We start from the raw sequence: 24,264 nt of genomic DNA, 5'->3' as shown, positions 1-24,264 counted from the left end.
TTCTGAAGAAGTAATTCAATAAAAAATGTTAACAATGCAGCCATGAGGTAAGAATGAAGATCCAGGCACAGATAAAGGGGTAACTAAAAAGAGAAGGAGGGCAGGAGTAAGTAGTCTGGTCCAATCTGAAGGTAGGTTACTGCAAATTCACTTAGTCCATGCTGCAGTCTATGCTGGTGAGCATATTCTGAAAGAATCTAGAAAAGGGATCAAGTATCAAGATGACCAAGCCTGCTCAGTACAGAGACACGCAATGTGGTAAAAACAAGAGCTGGCAATGATGAACTGACAGAAGGATCATGTAGCACTGAGTGACTATATAGTAAGATAGTAAATTTCAACACGGGTAAATGTACAGTGAGGTACGTGGTGGAAAACCATCCTAAAATTCATAGAAAATGATGGGCTGCAACCTATAATTATTCAAGTAAGACTTTGAATTTTTGACAGATAGTTCCATGAAAACATCTAGTCAATGCAAGTAGCCAAAAACAGAATAAAATAATTAAGAAAGGATGACAATGTAACAGAAAACATGACTATAGAATCATAGGGTAATTCAGCTCAGATTGGACTGATGGACGTCTAACCTCCTGCTCTAAGCAGGGTCACCTGTGAGATGGGCCCAGCTGCTCAGTGCTTTGTCCAGGCAGCTCCTGAAAGCCTCTGAGGTTCAGCAGAGCCTGCACAGCCTCTCTGGGCAGCCTCCTCCACTGCCTGCCTGTCCTTATGGGCAAAGTGCTCCTTAAACCTAGACCGAATCTCTCTTACCTATACTTAAACCCATTCTCTATCACGAGCCATAGAATGGTTTGGGTTGGAAGGGACCTTAAAGATCATCCAGTCCCACCCCCCCCGCCATGGACAGGGACACCTCCCACCAGACCAGGTTGCTCAAAGCCCCATCCAGCCTGGCCTTGAACACCTCCAGGGATGGGGCATCCACAGCTTCTCTGGGCAACCTGTTCCAATGCCTCACCACCCTCATAGTAAACAATTTCTCCCAAATATCTAATCTAAATCTACCCTTTTTTAGCCTAAAACAATTATCCCTTGTCCTATCACTACAGTCCCTGATAGAGACTCTCCCCATCTTTCTTATAGCCCCCCTTTATGTACTGAAAGGCTGCAATGAGGTCTCCCCAGAGCCTTTTCTTCTCTAGGCTAACCTCCCCCCTCCCCCCCCCACCACCAGCCCTCTCAGCCTTTCTTCATGGGAAGAGAGGCTCTCCAGCACTCTCATCGTTTTTGTGGCCCTTCTCTGTACTTGTTCCAACACGTCTATGTATCACTTGTGCTAGGGGCCCGAGAACTGAACACAGTGCTCCAGGTGGGATCTCACTAGGGCACTGTAGAGAGAGATTCTTCACCTCCTTCAACCTGCTGGTCACACTTCTTTTGATGCAGCCCGGGATACAATTTCTGGGCTACCAGAGCACATTGCTGGCATATGTCAAGTATTTCATCCACCAGTAACCCAAGTCCTTCTCTACAGGACTGCTCTCAATTCATTCATCACCGAGACTATACTGATGTGTGGGATTGACCCGAACCAGATGCAGGACCTTGCACTTGGCCTTGTTGAATTTCATGAGGTCCTCCCAACATGCATTGCTGTGCAAAGCCTGGCTCCAACTTCTCAGTAATCAGCTGAGTCCAACTATCCCATAGCTCCGCAGGTTGACACTTTGGCCTTTCTCCAGTTATCAGAAGCCTCTCCGATTCTCAGTGAACTTTTAAAGATGACAGACAGCAACCTTGCTAGGACTTGGCCCTCTTCTCTCAGCTCCACTGGATGGAGGAGCTCAGTGGGTACCATGGACTTAATATGGGCCCAGTTGCCTCCAGTAACCACTGACTCAAGCCTCACCCACAGCTCGGAGCTCCTCTCCCACAGGGGAGACACAGGGGTCTGGGAGACCTCGTTTCTGAAGACTGAGGCAGAGCAGGCACAAAGTACCTCAACCTCATATGAACCTGCTACCACAAAATCACCTGCTCTGTTCAGCACCAGACCCAGGTTCTTCTTCTTTGGCTTTTTATTACTAGTATAGGAACAAAAGCTCTTCTTATTACCATTGGCATCCTCTGCAAGCATTAACCCCACGTGAGTTTTCACTTTCCTAACACCATCCTTTCAAGCCTGGGCAACACTTCCGAATTCCTCCTGAGTAGTCCACCTCTACTTACAGATCTTCCTTGCCTTTAAAGAAGGCTTTCTTCACATCCTGATCCAGGTCAGGTAGTCTATAACAGACTAAACAGTGTCATCTTTATGAGCCTCTCCTCTGATCCTGACCAACGAACTCTCATCTTAACAAATTCATCACCCCACATGAGCACTGCATACATTTGAACTGCTTTTTCACAAGGGAGGCAATATTCTGCCTCATTATCCCTGCTTTCTTTCCTGAAAAGCTTTTATCTGTCCATTGCACCACTCCATAAACTCATTACTCACCCACACCTTAAGAACTTTTCTGGTTCTTCAACTAAAAAGCTACTAGAGCTAGAAAAGACCTGGAGGATGACAAGAAGGCTGATCAGAGGTTAGATCAGGTTCTATATAAGCAGCTATTCAGTAATCAGCTTGGAAAAAAGACACCACCAACTTGTAGAAAGAGAAACATGACAGAAGTCTCCAGAAATGTAACGGCAATCACCTTTTAACTGTCTTGTCAACCAGTTGACATGAAAGCGATCAGAAAAAGCTAGTGGGAGTCAGATTCAAAAGCAAAACTGAGGTGATTTTTCACGCAACAGGAAGCAGAACTATGGAACCCCTACACAAAGGACCCTGTGAACAGAAGAAGATGACAAGGTTCAAGGAAGATGAGGGCATAAAAGAGAAGTCTAGTGGGGATTACCAACTAAAGCTGCAAACAATCAAGAACCACCGCCCCAAGACAAAAGTACTTGAAAGCTTGGGAGTGTTTTTTAAACAGAACAGTATCGTGTATACTTACTCTGTATTTCTCTGCAAGCATCCATTTTTGGAAATTGTTAGGCAGAACATTGATCTACATGGACTTTGCCAAAGTATAACACCAATCATTATGAAAGTAACAATATTTTTTATCTGAAGTGCTTCAGCCTGACAGTAATTTGCTGAAAATGGGTATGAAATATTTTATCCCTCTGAAAATTGCAGACTATGAAAAGTTACAATATACTGAATTTGGTTCTTGTAAATAAATTTTAAAATATATTTTAAAAAATCCTACCGTATTCCAGATTTAGCCACAGTTATCTGTGGGTTTGGATGATTTTGAAGGTAACTACAGAAACACATACAGATTTAACAATCACAACTAACAAACTTTTAAGAGATGGATTCATAATTATACAATGAATGACTGATAGTAGAACATTAGATTCCACCAGACAAGTTGCAGTATCTGTACTCATCTTCCTACTAAATCTATCTTAAAAAAAAGGTGGTTTCTAATTAAATGAAATAGGAATTCTACATATAGGTAGAGCTCAACAGTTATTATAAGTCAGCAATCAGCTGTATATATACAAACACAGCCTAAGAGCACACATACTGGCTGTAATAAGTAACAATCTAAAACGGATGCAACTTTATCCATATTTTTCACTTTCACCTTCATATCACCTTCACTTTCCTGCTTCTCAAGGTTTATTCTCTACCAGTTATTTCTTCTTTTGCCCTACTCAGCTACATATTTCCACACAGCTATTTTAGTGAGCACTCCATGACAGGATGTCTCATTTCCTTTACCTACATAGTCAGCCACTGCCTTCCAGTCATTTGCACATTTTTTCTAATACAAAAAGTCTATTTCTCATCCCTAATCCAATTTTCAAGTTTCTATGCATCCACAGTCATCACTGATGTCAGCATGAGCTGCAGGCACTCAGAATCATCAGAGACTCAACTCCTTGTCTTCAACAAGAAAAAGTCACCATTTTGAAGCTTCACTTAGTTATGCTATAGTACTTTATAATCTTCAGATATACACACAAGCAAGTTAAGATTTGCAGTAAATAAAGTAACACTCAAATATGTCTCATTCAATGCCCTAAACTTCCAAGGAAAACAGACATCTTATCCACTTAAGATAACTTACCTTGCATTAAATAAAATGAAGAACATTGACAGCTAATGAAAGATGGTGCTTACCTGAATGACAGCACTGAACCAGCACGTGTTTCCAACATTCTTTAATCCTACTGGACAGTTGTCTTGCCGTTTTCGATCATAAGGGTTTGGAGAGTCACTCCATACCTCTGGATGCGTCCTCTTTAAACTTGCTTTATTTTCTGCAATACTGGCTTCTAGAACTCTTTGGGAATAGAAGGAAGGGGAAAAGAGTAAGCCAAAGAAAAAAAAAGACATACTAAAACACTTTCAGATACTAAATCAGACATTTTAATTGCATCATTTGATAACTTATTGCAGCTGAACTCAGTTTTAAAGTGGATTTACATGCAATAATATATCTTCAAAAACAAGACGCCATTTTACAGTTAGTTATATTACAGTAACTCTGTTACCTTTTGGAAAATAATATCAGTGAGTGAGTGAACCTCCTGTAAGAGCTATAAATATGATAACCATGTCTATAAGTCATTAATTATTTAAGAATTAGATTTAATACGATGGACAAGAAGAACTTTTAGGCAGCACTATTAGCGTAGCACTTCCATCTACAAATGCTTTTATTGGTATATAAAACACAAAGTCACCAATATTTATTTTACTGATAGGAAACAAAAGCTATCTAGGTAAATTTCAAAAATGTGCAAGCTTTTTTAATTTCCTTTTTTTTTTCATCTTATAACAAGGTACTAATTGCATTACGTAGCAACAGAACTTTATGAGCCACAGAAAGATATCTTCCCACAATTTTTAGAATGTCATCCAACAAGTTAATTGTATGCATCAATGACCTTACTCTTTGCAGGAAACTTTTCCTATGATATCTTTGCTAAACATCCATATTTCACATGACAGTATGATCTGGTAAGTGTTATGCTCCCAAGCTCGAGCTTCACTTAATACAGTATTCTTATGTCAGCACATATCCTCAGCCTGGTGACAAAGCACACCTTAAAGGTAATTTGTGGTAGCTACATATTCTAAATAGAAAGGCAGAGATCGATACAGCCAGGTCATAAAGCAATGACTAACTAATAAGCTAAGTTGCCTGCCATGTGCACAACTGCTACCACCCCCAACCATCTAGTCCAACTATTATACAAAAGACTGAGCTGCTGTTGAACTTCTAAGTTCACCAAGCACAGCATTTCAGGAGCTGCATGACAAGCATCTAAATGGTTGGCCTATGCAGCTTGAAAGGTTGCCCCCTTAGGTTCACTAAACATTAAAGAAGAGCAGGTTTAGCCTGGTCTATAAATGGGATTGCTAAAGGACAAAATTTGAACACCTTATTCAAAATAAATAAATATTAAAAAAAAAAAACTCACAAAGTAGCAGGAAAAAAAAGCACACAATGTATTTACCAGTTTCCTCTTCTTTTTTTTTGTTTGTTTGATTTTGTTTTTGTTTTGAACTATGCTTTTGTCAAATTAGCAAGGGACACGTTATAAGACATAATAAAATTATGAAGCTTTATGTGAACAGTACATCAAATCATTTGGGGAACATACTAATTTGTTATTGCTATGTATATTGGAAAAAAAGAAAAATTCAGAATTTAAGACCCTGTTTGGTATAAACATCAACTCTGTATCAATAAAACTTGGCAGAATTTCAAACTTGGCATTTCCTTGGTACTAGTCAATTTCTGATATTTAGTTTTTGACAGATAAAGACCAAAATGTAAAGAATCACTTAGATTCTTCTCCCTTCTCCCTGACACAATCCTTCAAAAGTGTTAGAAGTACTGTGCATCTCTGCATTGAGAATAAAAGTGATTTGATGAGGACACTAAAATCAATTCAAAACAAATGTTATACTTATTTTAAATGATTTCTCTTTCAGGAAGGTTTATCTAAACTCCTTTAAACTAAACTGGAGGGATCTTTAAAACTGAATAGAAGACTGACAGACTGAAATGAATTTAGAATAATTTTGTAACAGGACTACAGTACCCACTCCATACTACTTTCGTTCCATGGAAACAATCAAACTTTTTTTTCCCCCAACCTCAAGAATATTTCAAGATATTTCAAGATTCAAGTTCAAAAAATACATATTCTCAAATCAAAAGTGTTTACAGACCTCAAGAGTAAGGTCATTTATCAATTTAATTGTATAGTAAAATTTTTATTATATTTGTTTTTGTGTTTTGTTTCTTTTTTTTAAGCAATTGAGACATTTCCTCATTTCTAGCTCCACCTCAGATCAGTTTTCACATCTGTATTGACTGATGTATTTGATTCTCAGAACTTAATGTTGTAAGTAAAAATAAGGAAATAATCACGATTTGTCCTCAGAGAGAACACGCACACTCTGTATGCCAAATTCATTTTCAGTCACAATGATAGTTGTGATGCAAACTGAAAGAAAAGTGAGCACATTAAACTAGAATCTAGTGATCAGCTCAAAAGCTATATAAATGCATTTTCCAGTATATCAAGAATGCCTCTTCTGTTATAGTATAACATTCACTACAACCCAAACAACGAAGTCCTGATTTGTGATACTACCTGGACAAAGTATCTTGCCCATCCATGCATTGTTCTTGAACAAAATGAATATCTTTTCAGAAAGTTAGTACAAGAATTTAGCAATCCTGAATAAGCAGCTGAAATACCCTCTTCGTGACCATCAGAGCCCACAGCAGCTGTCACTAGCAGCAAAACCATCAGCTATGTGCAGCGCATGACATGTCCCTAGCCTCATGCGGCCAAAGGCTTCCCCACCTCCAAGTTTTGGTATCTTGTTCAGAGGGTAACTTTTAAATGAGGGTTATTTAATGCCAGGCTTGGCAATGGGACTTGAAAGCAGTGTTTTATTTCTTGCAACAGCAAGCTGGGTGTAGCTAAGCAGCTTTCCAGAGCTGCTTGCATGGGGTTAACCAAAAAAAGAAAAAAAAAAGAAAAAAAAATAAGGCAAAATGAGTCTGCAGCAAAAAAAGTGCAGCCAAACTATTTTGAGGAAGCCCACTAAACATGCTGAAGAAAAGCCCACTTTGGCAGGCTACTCAACAAAAAGAACAAGAAAAGGTCTTTATACTGTGACTGCCTTATAGCTGGACAGCCAGGGGTAATGCCAACCCTACACCCCTCCCCAGTTTCACCTTTTATCCACACAGACAATGCTTAACAACATTGCAGAGTCCCCAACAGGTTCAATGACCATGCAAAAATAAATAAATAAAATGCCCAGGGGTTGTGCACTTCCTTATGCACTTATACTATGGGCTTTCATTTTAACATGGCCACTACTCTAGGTACAATGTTCCTGTCAGCTAATTTCTCCCTTCAGTCATTGTGCTAGTTTCCCTAGTGAAGCCCTATCTGGCCAGCCTCATTCTCATTCAATACATGAAAAATTATATAGATGGGAGAAGATTTTTCATATTAGTAAATATACTGAACATATGAATTTCCCTTGGAGATTTAAAGAGGGAACAGTAAAAAGTTTTCAACATGCCACGTACAAGATGCTCAGTTTTGACAGTCAGACATTTCAGCTACACTCCTCTTAATACCTACATAGTAATCAGATCTGTCCCCATTAAGCAGCACAAGGCAATTACATCCAGGAAGACAAATTCTACATGCATTACAACATTAATTACACAAGTCAATAAATTCCATTAATGCTCCCTTGGAAACGTTAACAAAATCAGTGCAAGTTAGATTCCAAACTCGTATGAATACCTTCGGAAAAAATTACCTACAAACCAAAGATTATTAAATATGCACAAGTCCTACATTATTAAAAATGCAAGATTCCAGCCTCAATGTATTTATCTCTGAGTTCCTATTTGATTTCTGCTTCTTATTTAACTTAAAAAAAACAATAGTAAATGGGTGCAGCTTGACCTGTTTACAACCACACTGCTCTACTTGTTTTTAGAAGTCCTACACAGATACTGTGATTCCTATTGGAATACCAACATTCTTCTACAGGGTGTTAACTACAAAATATTTTTTTTAAATAGTCTGAAGTCCTGCCCTTCAAGAAACTGATTGAATGGCTCAGAGCAAGAATTCTGCATTTCCTGTATTTGTACAACTCAGACATAATTTGCCATCAACTCAGGGCGTATCTTGATATGTAATTGAGTTCATCTAATACCTCAACGCTGCCAAAATCCCAGAATTCTCAGTCTTCTCTGCCTCCATTCAAAAATGAAGTCCCATCCTTTTTCTTGTGCCATGACATGCTTTGGATCTGTTTCTGAATATTCTTGTACGGCTTTGGAGCTGGACTGGTGCAACAAATGCTCCAAAGAATACTACAGAAGATGTGTTATAGAGAGTATGCGATATCCCCCTTGGTATCAGCAAGCTCTTAAATTGGCCCATGCTGTTGTGTGTAATTTTGCCATCAAATATACCTAACAGTTTCATTAAAACAAAATACCAACATTTTTCTCTGTATATTACCGAACAGCGTTACATGCTCTTGTACATGTTACATATGGAAAGAAGTGGCACACTACTTCACTATCTTCTGCAACTAGAAAAAGTTACACCATAATTTATATCAAATATTTAGTTATGAGCTAAATGGGTAAGATTAAAACGAGCTTTTCAGTCTGAGAAGTGAAAAACAAAGGCTACAGGACAAACCTAGACCTTCAAGGCCCACAAGAAGCAAGTGCAGCAGAAGCAGTCAAAAGCCTGAGGAGGAAAAAAAAAAAAAAAAAAATGGCAGGGGGGGGTCTTTCCTATCCAGACATAGGCCCGTATTTCTGAGTGGCTCCCTAAATCACAGCTCTGTAATTATGATGACTCTGTCCTTCAAAAAGGAACACACAAGAGCTGAACTTCTGAACCAAAACTGGAGAGAACTTTTACAATAATCTTGAATACACACATATCCTGAGGTCTCGGGGGGGGGGGGGGGGGGGGGGGAAGAAAAAAAAAAATTAAAAATCTTCTTCCAATTATTAATAAGAATCTAAATCTCTCTCTCTCACCCCACCTTTCTTTCCTAAAATATATTATGCTGAACTAGATTTGTCTTTTTTTCCCCAGAAAGACTGGGGGGGGCATGGGTGAGGGGGCACACTTTGTTGGAATGTTGATTCTCACAATTAGTACATTTGTTTAATAAAGTAAAAAGAAAGTTACTGTGGATAAAGTAACACTGGCCATATTCTTAAAATTGGACTTAAATGGATAAGCCATTACATCTGCCAAATACAGTGCACTGAGGAAAAGAATTAAAGAATTATTGTGATGAATCTCTCCCATCTAATGTATATATTTTTTTTCTTTTTTTTTTTTTTTTTTTTTTTTTTTTACAAGCAGACAGTACTTCACCTTCCAATCCAAGGATCAAACCATTGCCCTTCTTCCCCAGAACAAGGCCAGTCACAGATGAAAAAAGCAAAACCGCTCCCACACAGCTCTACATCCAGGCTTATTTCAAGTCTCAAATGTTTCATAATTATATTTATATTTACATATAAATGTACACTATACAAAGGTATTGTAAAATCTGATCAAGGTTAACTTACACACTCTTAACTTCCACAGCTTGGGGGTGATAAGTTCATAAAATTGTAAACCAATAAGTTAACTTCAAGCAATGTTTATAAGTCCTACATGTTAAATAGGTTTATTGTTAAATAGGTTATTACATACTTAATCAGCTAAAATATAGCAGCTGCTCTTAGCATACTCAAGTTATAGCATCACCACCCCCTCCCCCAGTCTCAGCCTTATCACAGGGGTAAGAAAATGTTACTGTAAAATGAGCAGTGTAAAAAAAAAACAGGATAGATAATTAGCTTTTTTTCTTTCATTGCTTTTTTACTTGATACAAAAGAGAAACTTTTAGTTTTAGGTCCTATTTAAATACGACCATATATCCTCTATCTCTTTTCACTTCCTCAATATTTAAACAAATACATCAACATGAAACATACTATTAACTCCTAGCCCACACATAATAGACTATTTTCCAGTGTAGAACATACAATATATTAAAGCAACATCCTGAAGCCAGGCATATAAGTAGCACAAGTGAAAACAAACAAGTTATTCTTTGTTAAATTAAAAAGTAATAAAATGCAATACAGGCCAATCTCCAACTCTTTAATTTCTGCTTTATATAAGTTGTTTGTTTACCTGCTAATGGCTTGTTCCTCATCTGTTATTCCAGTCTCCCTGAATGCCCTGTTTGATTCCTCCAAACTCAAGGCAATTGCCCTCTGAAGATCATCTTTATCATCTCCAGTGAGATCAATCACATCTGAAAAGCAAAACTATCTTTCTCAAAATTAAAAGTGAAACAGAAGGAAAGGCAAGTCTTACTGTAGAGGAGACAAAACCCCCAAAGACTTCTAAGCTGCATTCAAGTCCATCCCTCTTGTGGCTTGCTCTCTTCCAACAACTAAACGTGCTAACTGCTCCCTTCCATCTCGAAGCCAAATAAAACCTCAGCAGCTTGCTCTTGTTAAGATATGACAGCCAACAGTCTTCCTTGCTCCCCATGGTCTTAAGTATCACAAAGCTATGGGATAAGTTTAAACATCTGTTGTTTCTGAAAGCCCTTTCAAAGAAATGCACCTAAGTGTATTACTTCAGCTACCACTGCTCCCAGGGTATGTGAGGAGGAAACAACCTTCTCTTAAATATGGTACCTGAACTGAGCACAGTTATTTTTTCCTTCTCATGGAAGAATATGTGTTGTGCTTTCCCAAAATACAGGCAGAAGTCCCAAATTCAACAAGTGTTTCTGTACATGGGAACTTTTACACAGTTTCATTGCATGTGGGAGAGTTCCTTTCTTAACATAATTCTTTTTCCATTCTGTCTCTGTATTCATTGTCTGAACATACTTAAATTAAATTGCTGTCTGCCAAAAGTATCCCCTCTCAACAGGAAAATTAAGAAAGTAAATAGTGAAGTCAAAATAAGGATTCATACTTGGACAAGTAGGGAATGCTGGATGGGATACTAACCAGGTAATAAAATGAAAATGCTATTCTTACTTGCTCTCCAGTCCTGATTATCTTAAGAATCAGATGCATCCTCTGCACATCTCCCTGTTTCCTGAGTGTGGCAACTGATCGCTCTCCCCCTCCTGAATAAAAAGGACCACTATCATCCACTGCACACCACTAAACCAGGTGTTCCCCAGGTGGGCTCTGACCCACTTCCCAGAGCAGTCAGGGCCGACAGGAAAGCCTGTCAGCTGTATGAAGCCTTCAGAAAAAACAAGGTCATTGGTCATCATGATTTCAACAGCCAAAAATCTCAATTTGCAAGTCAGCCAGACAGAAAGAGAAGGAAGGTGCAAAAGTGACTTTCAAGAGCAATGGCAGACAGATACACACACACGGAGCTGGTTTCCTTCTCCCTCCTCAAAGGCCAAAGTTTATGCAAAGAGCTATGGAAGGGATTACTCTCCAGCCTAGGCTTTGAATGTTAGAAGTTAAAAGGCTCCAGGAGGAAAAGAAACAAATTCAAACTTGACTTCTCACAAAAAGAGATGAACTCATTCCCAAAGAGCTTCTCTGTTTAGATTCCAACTTTTCTCCTGGATGGGCTAACCTGCTGTAGAGACAGCTTACACTGTTTCCCTGGGCTTACTTGTCTCTGATGCTTCTCACAACGAACTCATGATACAAAAATCATTGCCATAACTATGTGTTAACAGAAAACGGAATGGCTCATCCACACAGAAACCTGAAACTAAAGAGAAGTTGAAAAGGGAACTTTTCCGTTAACACTAGCATCTTCAAGAATTAGTTTTCAGCTAAGGCCTTTCTTCCCCCAGTGAGCTTCTAATGGGAGCACTCTTACCTGCAAAACAAACTGTGAAATCTGTCATGATCTGAAAGTATGAGAAAACACTATGACCACAAAAGCAGCACTTCATCATTTAATTATTATGTCTTTTTACAGTCAGCTCAGATACTCAAGTGTGTCAAAAGGATACTTCAGCTCTAGATGCCTGAATTTCTCTTTCAAAAGTCATACAGTAATTACAAGAACTGTCAGCAGAGGTCACACCCACAGGACTTTTGATATACAAGCTGTCATGTTGAGAACAATATAATTCAGGCTAAAATAATACCTCGACCTGGGTCACGTACAAGCATGGCTTTGTTCTACAACCTGTGAACAGGAGCAAGGGTATAAGGGTCACAGCAGTGATAGTATCCTGTTACTACACATACTGCCTATTACGCTCTAAAATGCATTGCTTATGTTGTATTTTCTACCCACTCGCAGGTAATCCCACACAACTGGAGTCCAGTCCCACACTGGAGAGGACGTGTTTTTCTGAAAGGAGTAATGGTGGTCTCAACTGAACATAAAACAATCCTCTATCCATTAACCATACATGCTGCCAGTCAAGTATGAGATTACTCTGACCAACTACTTACAGAGGGGAAGATTACTTTAGCTAGTCTCTTTTAAGGGAAGAGTGATGAAACTCTCATAAAATGATAAAGAAGAAAGTTAGATGGGGAGTATTTTCCAGAAAACAATTCATAGCTGAAAATCATACGTTGAACAAAAGCTCCCACTGTCATACAAACCAACACAGAATATCAAGATCAAATCCAACTCACACTTTCATTAAATTATTCAATTTCTTTGCATCTCTCCAGACCCTTGATCTTTGTTAATCTATTGCACTACCCTATGCGTTCAGAACTTTATTACCAGTGATTACATCATTTTAGTATTAAAACCCCAAATCCTTGACTTCCACTTCCTTTCAGAAAGCAAGTTAACAGAATAGCTTCTTTTGTCATGCAGGGATTAGAATAGGCATTATAACATTCTCTTTAGAAACGCTGTTTTTGCATACATATTGTTCCTGATTTGCACCAAAAAAAAGGACAATATGGTGAAGACCTGCTGCCAGATACTACCACCACATGTGATCAGTGCAATTAACGTATATCACATAGGTTTCACCTACAATAACTTATGTCAGAAAAATAAACTTTGAAATATGTGATGATCACTGGTAAACTGTTCCATGTAAGTTCTTCATCTGTAGCAAATGTAAAATTGTTTTGAGGATTTATGCTAATGTATTTTAGTTTGTTTGCTGTACTTAGAGCATGTCTAAGATGTTCTTCAGCATTTCTGCTGATACAGTAACTCATTCAGCTGCCACAGGTCAGGTATGGCTTGAATCCTAAGCGTAAAGAGGAGATCTCAGCAGAAGTCCTAATAGAAGGGGAACAGTCTGAGACTAAACTCTTCTTGTAATATAAATAAAAAACATTTAAAAAAACAGCTTACATATCTGCATAGTTTGCATCCTTGTCAGCTGCTTATAGATTATACAAATGTAGTTATAATAACTGATATTCGCGCGAGTTTGTTGTTGTTACTTTAATAGCCTTATGTATTGTGAATTCTTATACAGGGATTTTTTTAGTGAAAAGATGTCTAATTTTCAGCAGTTAACTTATGTGTGTAAACATTTTGATTTCTCATAGTTATTAATAAATTCAATCCTAGCATATATTTTTAAATACTTATTTCAAGTGCGTAATGTTAATGCAAACCAATGGCAGTATCTATTCTATAAGAACTAGCAGTGGAATTAATTTGTGTGCTGTTCTACTTAGGTTTCCTATCTGACCAACTGATTTCTGTGTTCAAGGAGTGAACTTGAAAAAAGCTGACTTCTATCCAAAGTATTTATCAGACATACATGCAAGTTTGCTGTGATAGAGCTGAAGGTATACCTTTATTTCATAAAGGTATAAAGAAAAATGCCAAATTTATAGTCACCTGGCTTTTAACCTGACTTTGCTATATGGCTATCATTTAGGCCAAAGAACACTTTAGTTTACAGTGGCTTATACTTATAAAGGTAGTACTCATTGTAAATCACAATCTTCAAAAATGTAAACATGTTCTTAACTAAGCCGTGACTACAAAGCAAATGAAAAAAGTTTGCTTCTGCATCTTTATGAAAGGAAAAATTGCCCATCCAAACAGTATGACGTAGTGGATTCATGATGTTTATTCAAACAAAGTTAGTATGCAGAATTAATAAGCTGTTTTACTAACAGAGGTGTTTTTGTTTCACAATGTTATTGTATAATAATGCACACTTCCTGTATATAAGGTCCAGAGTTTGATATCATTTGTAATTATCTTACAAGCAACTTTTAGTTGTATGTTGAAATTTGTGATAAATATACTAATACATGTAATAAATACACACATATATACATTAATATATCTTCTTTCTTTTCTTATATACTTTCTTATCAGTCTGTTTACTTAGGGATTACTTCGGTAATTGCCTAAGTCATCAAAGTAATTATTGTCTTGTGGACTTGTTACTTGTACCAGGACAAGGCAGAGAGTAAAATCTTCAAACTTAGGTAGGCTGAGAAACTCAGCATGAGGGAAAGATCTGGAGTAGTAATTAAACACAGGGACAAGCAATAAGCAAACACTGTGATGCAACTGCTGACACAGGTAGGGAAAAATGAAGTGGCAGGCCTGCTGGGTTCAACAGACAGGTGCCAAGTATGGAAATCCAGCAGCAAGACTCCAATTTCAAAACATCAACATTATAAGAATAAAAAAAAAAAGTTGAGATTACATTATTTTTATTTATGACAAGCAGACCTAAGCAAGATGCTGTTTTCTATGGTCTATTCTGCAATGTTAAACGTTGTGATGGACTCGGGCTCCCAAGTGAAGATTTAAGGAATTTATTTGGCTGTATATGCCAATTTCAGTTCAAACTGGATGGGGAAACAACACAGAGCATACCAGCAGGTGCTTAGCCCACCCAAACAGTTCTGATGAAACCTACCTATTAACAAAATAGCTAACAAATATGAGGCACCAGCATCTCACAGTAAATTCCTAATCTCAGGTGCTCCCTCCATTCATGCTATCTGAGTAAGGATGATAGCATGTTGAAGTGATGATTCTCACACTGGCAAGGATTGGAAGGAGGGATGTAGCCATAGAACAAAGGAATAAGTGAATCAGTAAGATGAAAGGAGAGCCTCAAGGTACAAGAATCCTGACATTTTGAAGAAGAGACCCTGCCATATCAAGCTGGAGACACTCCCAGGAACCTGGATAGGAGATGACACAAATGATCGCTGAAATAGAAGGAACCATCATGAAGAGGCATAGTGATATCCAAGCTGGGTAATGTGACAGAAGGAACTAGTATCAAATTCTGCTCACAGAAACAATAAAATGCATGGCTACAGAATGGGGATGACCAGGACTCATACCAAGAAGGACCTAAGAGCTACAGCAGACCCACATTCAACTTGTAATTCACATCATCACAGTGGTGAAGAAAATATGAAGCGTTGCACTGAGGTATAGCGACAGAATAAGACCCAGAGGTTTAGATAGATAAGGATTGTTTATGGATTTAAAAAAAAAAAAAACACCAGCTACAGTGTGGTTCTTCTTTTCAGTACTGCATATCAAGAAAAACACAGAACAATTAGAGAGGAAAAAAAACGACACTAGGTACAGAAAATGCGGCCAAAGACTTAGAAATAATTTAAGCTCTTTATTCTTGAACTGGGAAAACTCTGAGGGAACATCATGATACACCATCTTCAGATATGCAACATTTCAGCTCAGACAAAAGGAACGAACTGTGCTGATCTCCAAATGGGATATCTCAAAGAGTAAAGGGCTTAACCTGAAGCAAAAGGAATCTTAATAAGACATTAGGAGTCAAAAATTACGATCAGTGAAACACTAAAACAAGCTGCTCTATAAACTTTTCAGTGTCTTTGGAAGAGAAGAGTTGTAAAAAATAGGTTATATAAAAATCAGTTTAGGTGCAGTTAGGAATGCCTTGTTGGAATGGGTTGATTGAACGACTTTTTGAAACCTCTCCAAAGGACCTAAACTCTAGGAACATGACGATATGAAAAGTCAGATCCCCAGAAGAAATGAATTCTGCAACTTTCTATATGGTGTGTGTGTGTGTGGCATTCTAGAGCTACACTGTACTTATGTATGTCCTTATAAAAGGACTTCAGGTCTTTTGTCTTGGCTGTGGAATGCGCAATTCTGAAGACTAATAATTCAGTTTTTGTGACAAAGAATTCTTGAATTTTCAAAATATGGGTGGGAGAGAATTTGTCTTGACAGCTATTTTATTCAAAGACAACACTTTTTCTAAAGCACGTCTTCTCTTTATTCTGCTGCTTCCTTTAACCCTGGGTTCTGCAAGTTTCTCAAATAATGAGAAGGCAAAGGGATAGATGCTTGGAAATGCAATAGTTCTGCTGTGCAGCCATAGATAAAAATACACTGAACTATTGCAAATTAAAAATAAAAAAGTCTCTAGAGATATCAAGAAACTGAAAATATTGTAAAATACTACTATACTACTACTTTTGCTTTGCTTTAAATACAGTGCCTAGGATTTATGCAACTAAGCAGAACATTAAATTGATCTGAGATTAAAAAGTGTTCACTTGTACATTGCAACCCTAGTATTTAAGCACTTTTGGCTAACAGATTACATCTTAAAAAAGGGTAGTACCACCTTTGCATAGGGATCAAATAAAGCATGCATCACTTGACGTGAAAATGCTGTACTTGCAGGTGCTTGCACATACTGTTTTGAACAGGCAAAAAGGCAAGTATCATGAGTAACACTGACTGTGCAAGTCCATCTGATTTTAAAGAGACAAAATCTTTATGCAGGCTCTAGTATACTTTTTGCCAATGCTGAAAGGCCACATTTGCTAATAACAGGATATGGGCTTCTTTATACCTTCTAACATTGAATGCTATTTACATGCTCAAACAGTTGAACAACCACTGTCATAATTGGTAGAGCCAATGCATCACAATCCGGACTGATTGTTAAGGTATAATTTCCTGTTATATATGCTTTTATTTCAACCCTTAACTAAGTAACCTTTTCAAAGAAATGTCATCAGTCAAGCCCACAGAATACATTAGCTATACCTAGCATACATTCAAAAGCCTTGATAAGTGGCTGACAGTTTGTTTTTGTTTGTTTGTTCCCCCCCCCTTTTTTTTTTGGGGGGGGGGGGAGGGGAAGGGGAGGAATAAAAGACAGTTCTGTTATTTATCTGTTCCTGTATCATCGTCAGTTTGAATGACCTAACTTGGTAGGACTGCAAACACAGGTGACTCATAACTTCCTAAGCTCCAAATGCACACGTAGTTCAGCAGTAAGGAACAGTAAGGGTGAGTTATAATTATTTTCATGCAATTATACCTATGTGTACTAGGAAAAGAGGGTCAAATCTGAAAGGCAAGATACTGTCAGCAACTGCACATGGATGCGGAGAAGTGGGAATAGCATTGTTTTGAGAAGGAAGAGCTGAAGACTGAAGCTGTTGTTACTGAATATTCTCCCAGCTATACCCATCCTTCCACTCTCTTCTCCCAAATCATCCACTGTCTTTCATGAGACTCCCTAATGTGATAGAACTTACCAACGAACGGTCATGAAACTTGTCCACCTTAAATGTATTGCATTTTTGAAATTCATAATCAAAATAATTGCGGAAAAGCAAATCACAATGAGAGAACTGCAGGTTTCTGCAAGAAACTTTTACTAGAACTCTGCCTTACAGATGAAGGAGAGGGCTCTATGATCAGATTGGTTTAGATTTTTGCTTTGCTGTAGATGTTTAGTTCTTGCCCTGGGGTCCCTCCAACATGAGGAACAGTTGGCCAAGATGCCTTTATCTCCTAACTGGCTTTCAGTCTAACTAAAAAAGTAAAAGTTGGCAAAGGGCTCTCATCTTTTTTGCCAATGAGGAGCTGAGTAGACATTAAAGTTGTCAAGAACATCTGTCTAATGTTTCAACAACAGTTGGCACTTCTTGACTACTGACTTAGAGTGCTATATAATTGTAAAGAATTTAGGTCTACCTTCAGCTCTCTAGAAAAGAAAAGATCCTGAAATCCAGCTTGGAATTTGCAACTGAAGAATTGCTCTTTCCAGTTTGACCATCAGTCACAGTTAATGTTGACTCTGCAGGCTTGACTCTTCCCTCTCACCTTGTATCTTCAATAAGGTTGCATAGCACATTAAGTGATGCCAAAACTAAACACTTTTATTAATGAGATTAATATAATAAATCTAATTAAACACAGACTGCAAGAGAATCCAGCTTACTATTCCACTGCCACAGTAGATCTTCATTACTGGATAACAACAGCAAGCCTAAGTTTGTAGAAAGTAGTCTCCACTTATTCAATGCCAATTTCTTGTCACAAAACTAAGTAGTGGGTTTTTATGTTTGTTTTCTTTCTAAAAGTGGAGGATTAATACAACCCTCAACTGATAATAGTGCACAATGTATTTTATAAAGGATGTTCATAATGCAGATGATTAAAACACAGTTTTCAGATCTGAGATTTAAGTATAAACTCATCCTCAATTAAAAAAATATAAGCAAAAAATTAAAGCTGTTTATTTTGAGGTGTCAGAGACAAAAGGATAACTGTATAATTGACAAAGAGTTCTACGTAAACTTCTTTACAATATTGCCACCATTGCCAACCCAATATTAGTGAAATAAGAGAAAAAATCCTGCTGTGCCTGAAGCTAAGTAATTCTACTAACTTCATAAAAGCTACATAGATATACACCACACATAGCCAAAGGATTAATATTATTTTAACTAAAAAGACTGTATGACTAGGTTTAGAATCTTGGAAAGGAAATACAGCATCAAGCAACTCAAATTTTTAAAATCCATCTGCAAAACTTCCTTTGATTTTTTTTTTATTTCCCTTATTTATTTATTGTATTTATTTCAATCTGCAATATTTATTTCAATCTGCAAGACTCAGAGAAATATAGGTTTATGGGACCTCCCATATCAACTAGGTAAAATTGTTTTAAATTAAGTACTTTAATATTAATTTCACGTATTGAATACCTACTCTTTCACTACAAAATGCTAACCTCTCACCTGTCCCTCTGGCAAAGTCACCTCTTTTAGGGAGAAGCTACTCTTAAGTATATTAAGAAACACGTTCATAGACTCTTCTCAAAAAAATTTTTTTTGACTGTCAGGCTATCCAGCTATTGCCTTTAGCTATGTACTGCAAAACCCACAAATAAATCCTATAACAGGGAGGGGAAGGGAGAAGGAAAAAAAAAAAAAAAAGACTGAAAACCTAGTTATTCACCCTCACCCTCTGATCAGTACATCAGTACCATAAGTACATTTAAAGGTAATACTTAAAATATAGCTCAAATTTTAAAAAAGGGAAAAAAAATTTGAAGTAAGTAAAGAAAGATAGTAATACTCTAAAAAGTGTTAAGTAAGAATTATCAGTCAAGATTAACAGTCATCTTACAGGCAAGTTTTTAGTTTCCTTGCCTTTAAACTAACCTTACGAAATGAAAAAATACCTACTCGTGTCTGCCTGGCTGCCCACACTGATGTATCTGTCATTTCCAGGAAGAGCTGTCTGATAGTAAGTTGCCTCCTCTTGCTGGGGCACCTTGGCATTCTTCGCAGTGAGGAAAGCCACAGCCAACTCCAAATTACCATTGCTGTCCTTTAGCCATCAAACAAACAAACAAAAACACAAGAAGTGAGAGTTCCCTCACCCCCTTTTTTTTTTTCCTTTCTTGTCAACAATAAAGGACAACATTTCAAGCAACTTATTAGATCAATGACATATCATATTTTCAGGTGAAATACTGGTAAGAAAAGAAAATTTCCAAGCTTGTACGTTCTGCAAATTTCACTATTTCTAAACAAAATAAAACAGCTTATAAAAATTTTCTTCAATAGAACACCACCTATAACAGAAAAACATAAAGATACTGTAGCGTAGGTCAACCCATTAACTTCCATAATGACCACACTCTCACAGACTTCAACAGCAGTTAATCATATTCCTCCAAAAATCTGCCATTTCGATTTTAAGGCCAGAAATATTGACTTTTTGAAAGGCAGTTGTGTGCATGACTTAAGCTCAATCAAAAGCAATATATATATACATGGTTTAAATTGACTAAATGCTCATTTTCTATTTTTAAACGGCTAAAGAGGTCCACTTGTTGGATACAGTGGATTTTTATTTATATCTGTTTAGGGAAACAGATCACAGAGAAATCTCCTGGTCTTTACTTGCATCAAAACTCTCTTGGGCTGTGAAAGAATTTATGATGGTTGCAGAAGCAGAGAAACAATGCCAGATTAGCAAAGAGTGACAAGTTCAGATGTTCTTTGTTCTGTACGCTGAGCAGGACCTGTCCATGCTAGAAAACTTTGCTACACCTTGATAAGAAAACAATTAAAGAGCTTAAGTCATCAGGTGTCAACCAGCTGTACTAGCATCAAAGTACATGAAACACTTGAGCCAAAGGTTACCTTCCAGGCAAGTCATACCATTCCTGTCTTTTCATGTTTGATCACCAGATTAATTTTTATCTCAGTATCAAAACAGATCAGGCTTGCTTCTAAAGTGAAGAAGCCATCATTAATATTTTTTTCCCCTAAAATACATCTAAAAATAATTCAAGCTAGGTAAGGAGAGAAGTGAAGAAAGGATGCAGCTCTATGGCTTTCACAATTAGTTAATGACAAGAGGTACACATTCAGCTACAAGACAGACACTTCCCAACATCCATCTTACCTTCAGTGCCTGTTGTAGTACCTGGATGTCATTGATACCAGTGATCTCCCTCAGCTGATTCAAAAACGTCTGCTGGTGCTAAAAACAGGAACAGATGAAAAATAAGGTAAGAGCCAAATTACAGGAAAACCACTGCTACTGACGAGTCTGCTTCTCTATAAACATCTCTGTATACGCTTTATGTACCACTAAGGGGGGAGAGAGACTGTATTATTCAAGTTTGGTTTAGTTCCTGCAACTTGAGCACTTTTAATTCTCAAATTTGATGGAGTTTGTTTGTTTTTACAAATGATGAGTGAGCTTATACAACATCGGTATAAAGAGCCTACATAAAGCCACAATTAGCCCTCCTAAACAAATGAAATTCTAACTTGGTCTTCAGTGGCAGTAGAGGAAATAATTTACTGAACTCCTGTCAAAACCAATTTATTCAACTCCCAATTACTCTCAACACCAGCATTTCCTCAACATACACAGTTCCCAGCCATTCAAACTTCAAAACTCAGAAAGTCATCTTCACTGAATATCTCTGTGTTTTAGAAGAAATACTAAAAAAGTATTGCTTTTTAAGAAAAAGACTAAAGCAAAACATTAGGAATCCATCTTAACCACCTTCCGAGACCAGCTGAAACCAACTCTCACAAACTGAAAATCAGTCAGTGTCCGTGGCTGAGCTTCAAGTAATGGTTGTAGTTAGAAAGAGCAAGAGGTTAAGCATCTCTTCAACATTCACTTCATATGAATTTTGAGCTTTTGTTTTGCTCTGTTTTTAAACAAAACTGTTCCCACCCCTGTTTACAGCCAACAGCTGACTCCCTCCACTCATGTTCAGATATCACATCACAGAAGCAAAAATAGGCACTAGGCTGGGATAATCCTTGAACTTCACTTAACCATTAAAAGCATCCTAATAATTAAAACCATGAAAACACAGAGGATCGACCATTGTTCCAAACTAAACAATTCCATTCTTCCTTTGGAAGACAGGAAAAGGAGAAAAGCTTGGTGGTATTTGCAAGTGGTTTTTCTTTTTCTGTTGTTTGCCCACCACATCCTGAACTCAAAACAGTAATTTCATCTATAGAAGAAAAGATTTTGTAAAATACAGGGTTTTGTTTGCTCAACAAAAAGCATGTTTCCTATCAGTGACAAATAAAAGTTTTCATGTTGCTCTCCAAATTCCATTAAAAAAAAAAAATTATTGTCTTGCAACCACTTCTAAAATACTTTTCTTTAAACTGAGTTATTTGGAACGAAATATCCAAATAGCCTTATTCTCTCCTTATCACAGCTTTGTATAGAGGAGGAAATTAAGAGCTGCATGAATGCTGAATTCCCCAGTGTGAAATTAACCTGGCAGGCACTACTTCATGCCCTAATAAGTTGAAATAGAAGGCGTATAGTTCAGGATGTTTATGAATTACATACACAATCCTCTCTTCATTTATGATCCTAAGGGACACTGCTAACAATCCAATTTGCTTTTCTTCTTTTCCTTTTTAAAAGCCCTGCTACTGGCACGAGGAAAGTGAAGGGATGTAGGCAAACAAAATCCTGCTCTACCCCTGTCCCCCCTGTCCCCCCGTTTGTTTACGCCACACATTTCACAGCACTGTACAAAGGCAGGACTTGTCTCCCCTCTAAAGTTGCTTTCCTGCCCCTGGGTCTGGCAAGAAGCAAAAAAAAAAAAAAAGAAAAAAGAAGAAAGAATATTTGGGAATAGTAATTACAACAGCATTAAAACTGGTAGGAGCAATTCAAGGGCAGAGCACGGCAGCAGAACTGATTTCTTTTTCTATTAGCTACCAACATGACAGTTACTAAAATGGAAAATAGTTGCAAAATAAATTACAATGTTGAGTTATAACAAATTTCTGTATCTTCCACAATATATATAAGAGTTGGAAAGGCTGTGAAAGGACTGGAGGATATTGCTCACACAGACTGGGAAAAGGCAGAAGAGACAGTTTACGAACAAACAATCTCACAGCAGTTCAAAATATTGGCTGCTAATTTATGAGCACAGCCGTGCCATGTAATCCTAGACTTCTGTAGCTGACATCCAGATTTCAATATTCTGGTGCAAAGCTGTGGTTTGAAGCCCCCTTCCCAAGGACAGGCAATTCACAGATCAGAACCAGGCCCAGAGATGCTCCTTCCTCATCAAGAGATGATTTCAACACCTAAATATACATATAGGGCCAAAAGTTTAGGCACTCAGCTCACAAATTTCTGACTGGTAACTGAGTAAACAACACGGAGAATCCATAAACATCCTAGTTACAAATGACAGATATTGAGAGGAAAATTAACAGTTATCCTGATTACCTTACAGGGAGCTAAACTGCTGTGGGGCCACAGACACTTGATTTAGACATTCCTGGCTTTCAGGTTAAATGTGGACAAGCTGCCATTAATTTCTAATTGAGTTGTTTCAAATCACACAGAGGTTGAAGAATAACGGTACATATCACTTCCTGGAAGAGGAGGAAAAAATAAAAATGAAACTGAAAAAAATATTAAAAAGTATAATTTAAATTGCTTGCACCTCATCAGTGTTTTACGTTGATACTTGAAATGGAAACTAACAGGTCTTTGGAAACAGCTCAAGCTGCGCAAGGCAGCTGAATGCTCCTTAACACAGCACCAGGCTGGTGGCCTTCTCTGCCACGCGTTCATCGTTCTCTCCTCTCAAACCCGACATAACAGCATCGTGCTCGCTGCACACAGATCTCTCCTGCAACCGCATCTTTAACTTCACCATTACTCTCATTTACTGTTGTACTGATGATCTGTTATCACCCATGGAACTATATCAATACAGGTAATTCTGCTCCTTTTCATTACTCGGGGCAGTACAGACAATTACTATCTATGAATAACAATCAGACCCTTTCCTCATTCATCAGAGGATGAGATTAAATTTTCCTTTTCTTTTCACATAAGAAGCTTAAGAAACACAATTGTATCCATATTCAGAGATCTGATGTTACACTTTAATTTAGTGCATCTATACTAGACTGCCAAAGACACCCAATGGGTGAAGCTTTTTGTTCTGAATTACATTCCTTTAGAACATACTATTATGGCACATAGGATGATTTAAACATTTATATATATATATTTTACTACTACCCATGTCTGAAGTTTGCAGATCAATTTCTATTGCAACTGCTACATGCTTCAGCCCCTCTGGTACCACACATGTTACTTAACAGAATACTGAGGCCAGAGCTCCACATAAAATACAGCCCCCCTCCTTGCTCCGGTTAATGCTCTTTCTGATTGTGTCTGCACTACAAGCTTTACTCTTCATGGAGTTTTGGGCTAGTTTGAGTTGAAGTGACTGCAGCATATAAACCCTAAAATGTCCAAGAATACTATGATTGTCATTCACTGAAAAGCTTACTAAAACCACCCCGAACCTCAGAGGTCATGCTACAGCTTAAAAATAAGAGAGGCAGCAGCATACAAGCATTTGCAGGTGTCTGAAGCATCTACATTAATATATGTTAATGCAATCAG

At 37.6% G+C, this 24,264-nt stretch overlaps 1 protein-coding gene across 3 annotated transcripts in view; it reads right to left on the bottom strand.

The window, feature by feature from the left end:
• Positions 1 to 24,264, bottom strand: part of USP25 (ubiquitin specific peptidase 25) — a 92,890-nt gene that overhangs the window by 50,999 nt on the left and 17,627 nt on the right. For all 3 annotated transcript variants that reach the window (XM_035545640.2, XM_035545641.2, XM_035545642.2), the window contains exons 2-5: positions 20,740 to 20,817; positions 19,509 to 19,653; positions 10,243 to 10,366; positions 4,148 to 4,310 (exon numbers count right to left, since the gene is read on the bottom strand). In XM_035545640.2, coding sequence (XP_035401533.1) covers positions 4,148 to 4,310; positions 10,243 to 10,366; positions 19,509 to 19,653; positions 20,740 to 20,817 — 510 coding nt within the window. The remainder of the gene's footprint in view (positions 1 to 4,147; positions 4,311 to 10,242; positions 10,367 to 19,508; positions 19,654 to 20,739; positions 20,818 to 24,264) is intronic.

This window comes from Cygnus atratus, chromosome 1 (assembly GCF_013377495.2).
Source record: "Cygnus atratus isolate AKBS03 ecotype Queensland, Australia chromosome 1, CAtr_DNAZoo_HiC_assembly, whole genome shotgun sequence".
NCBI classification, from domain to species: domain Eukaryota; kingdom Metazoa; phylum Chordata; class Aves; order Anseriformes; family Anatidae; genus Cygnus; species Cygnus atratus.
Note: the sequence above shows the minus strand (reverse complement) of the source record. Positions and strands in the feature narration are given on the sequence as shown.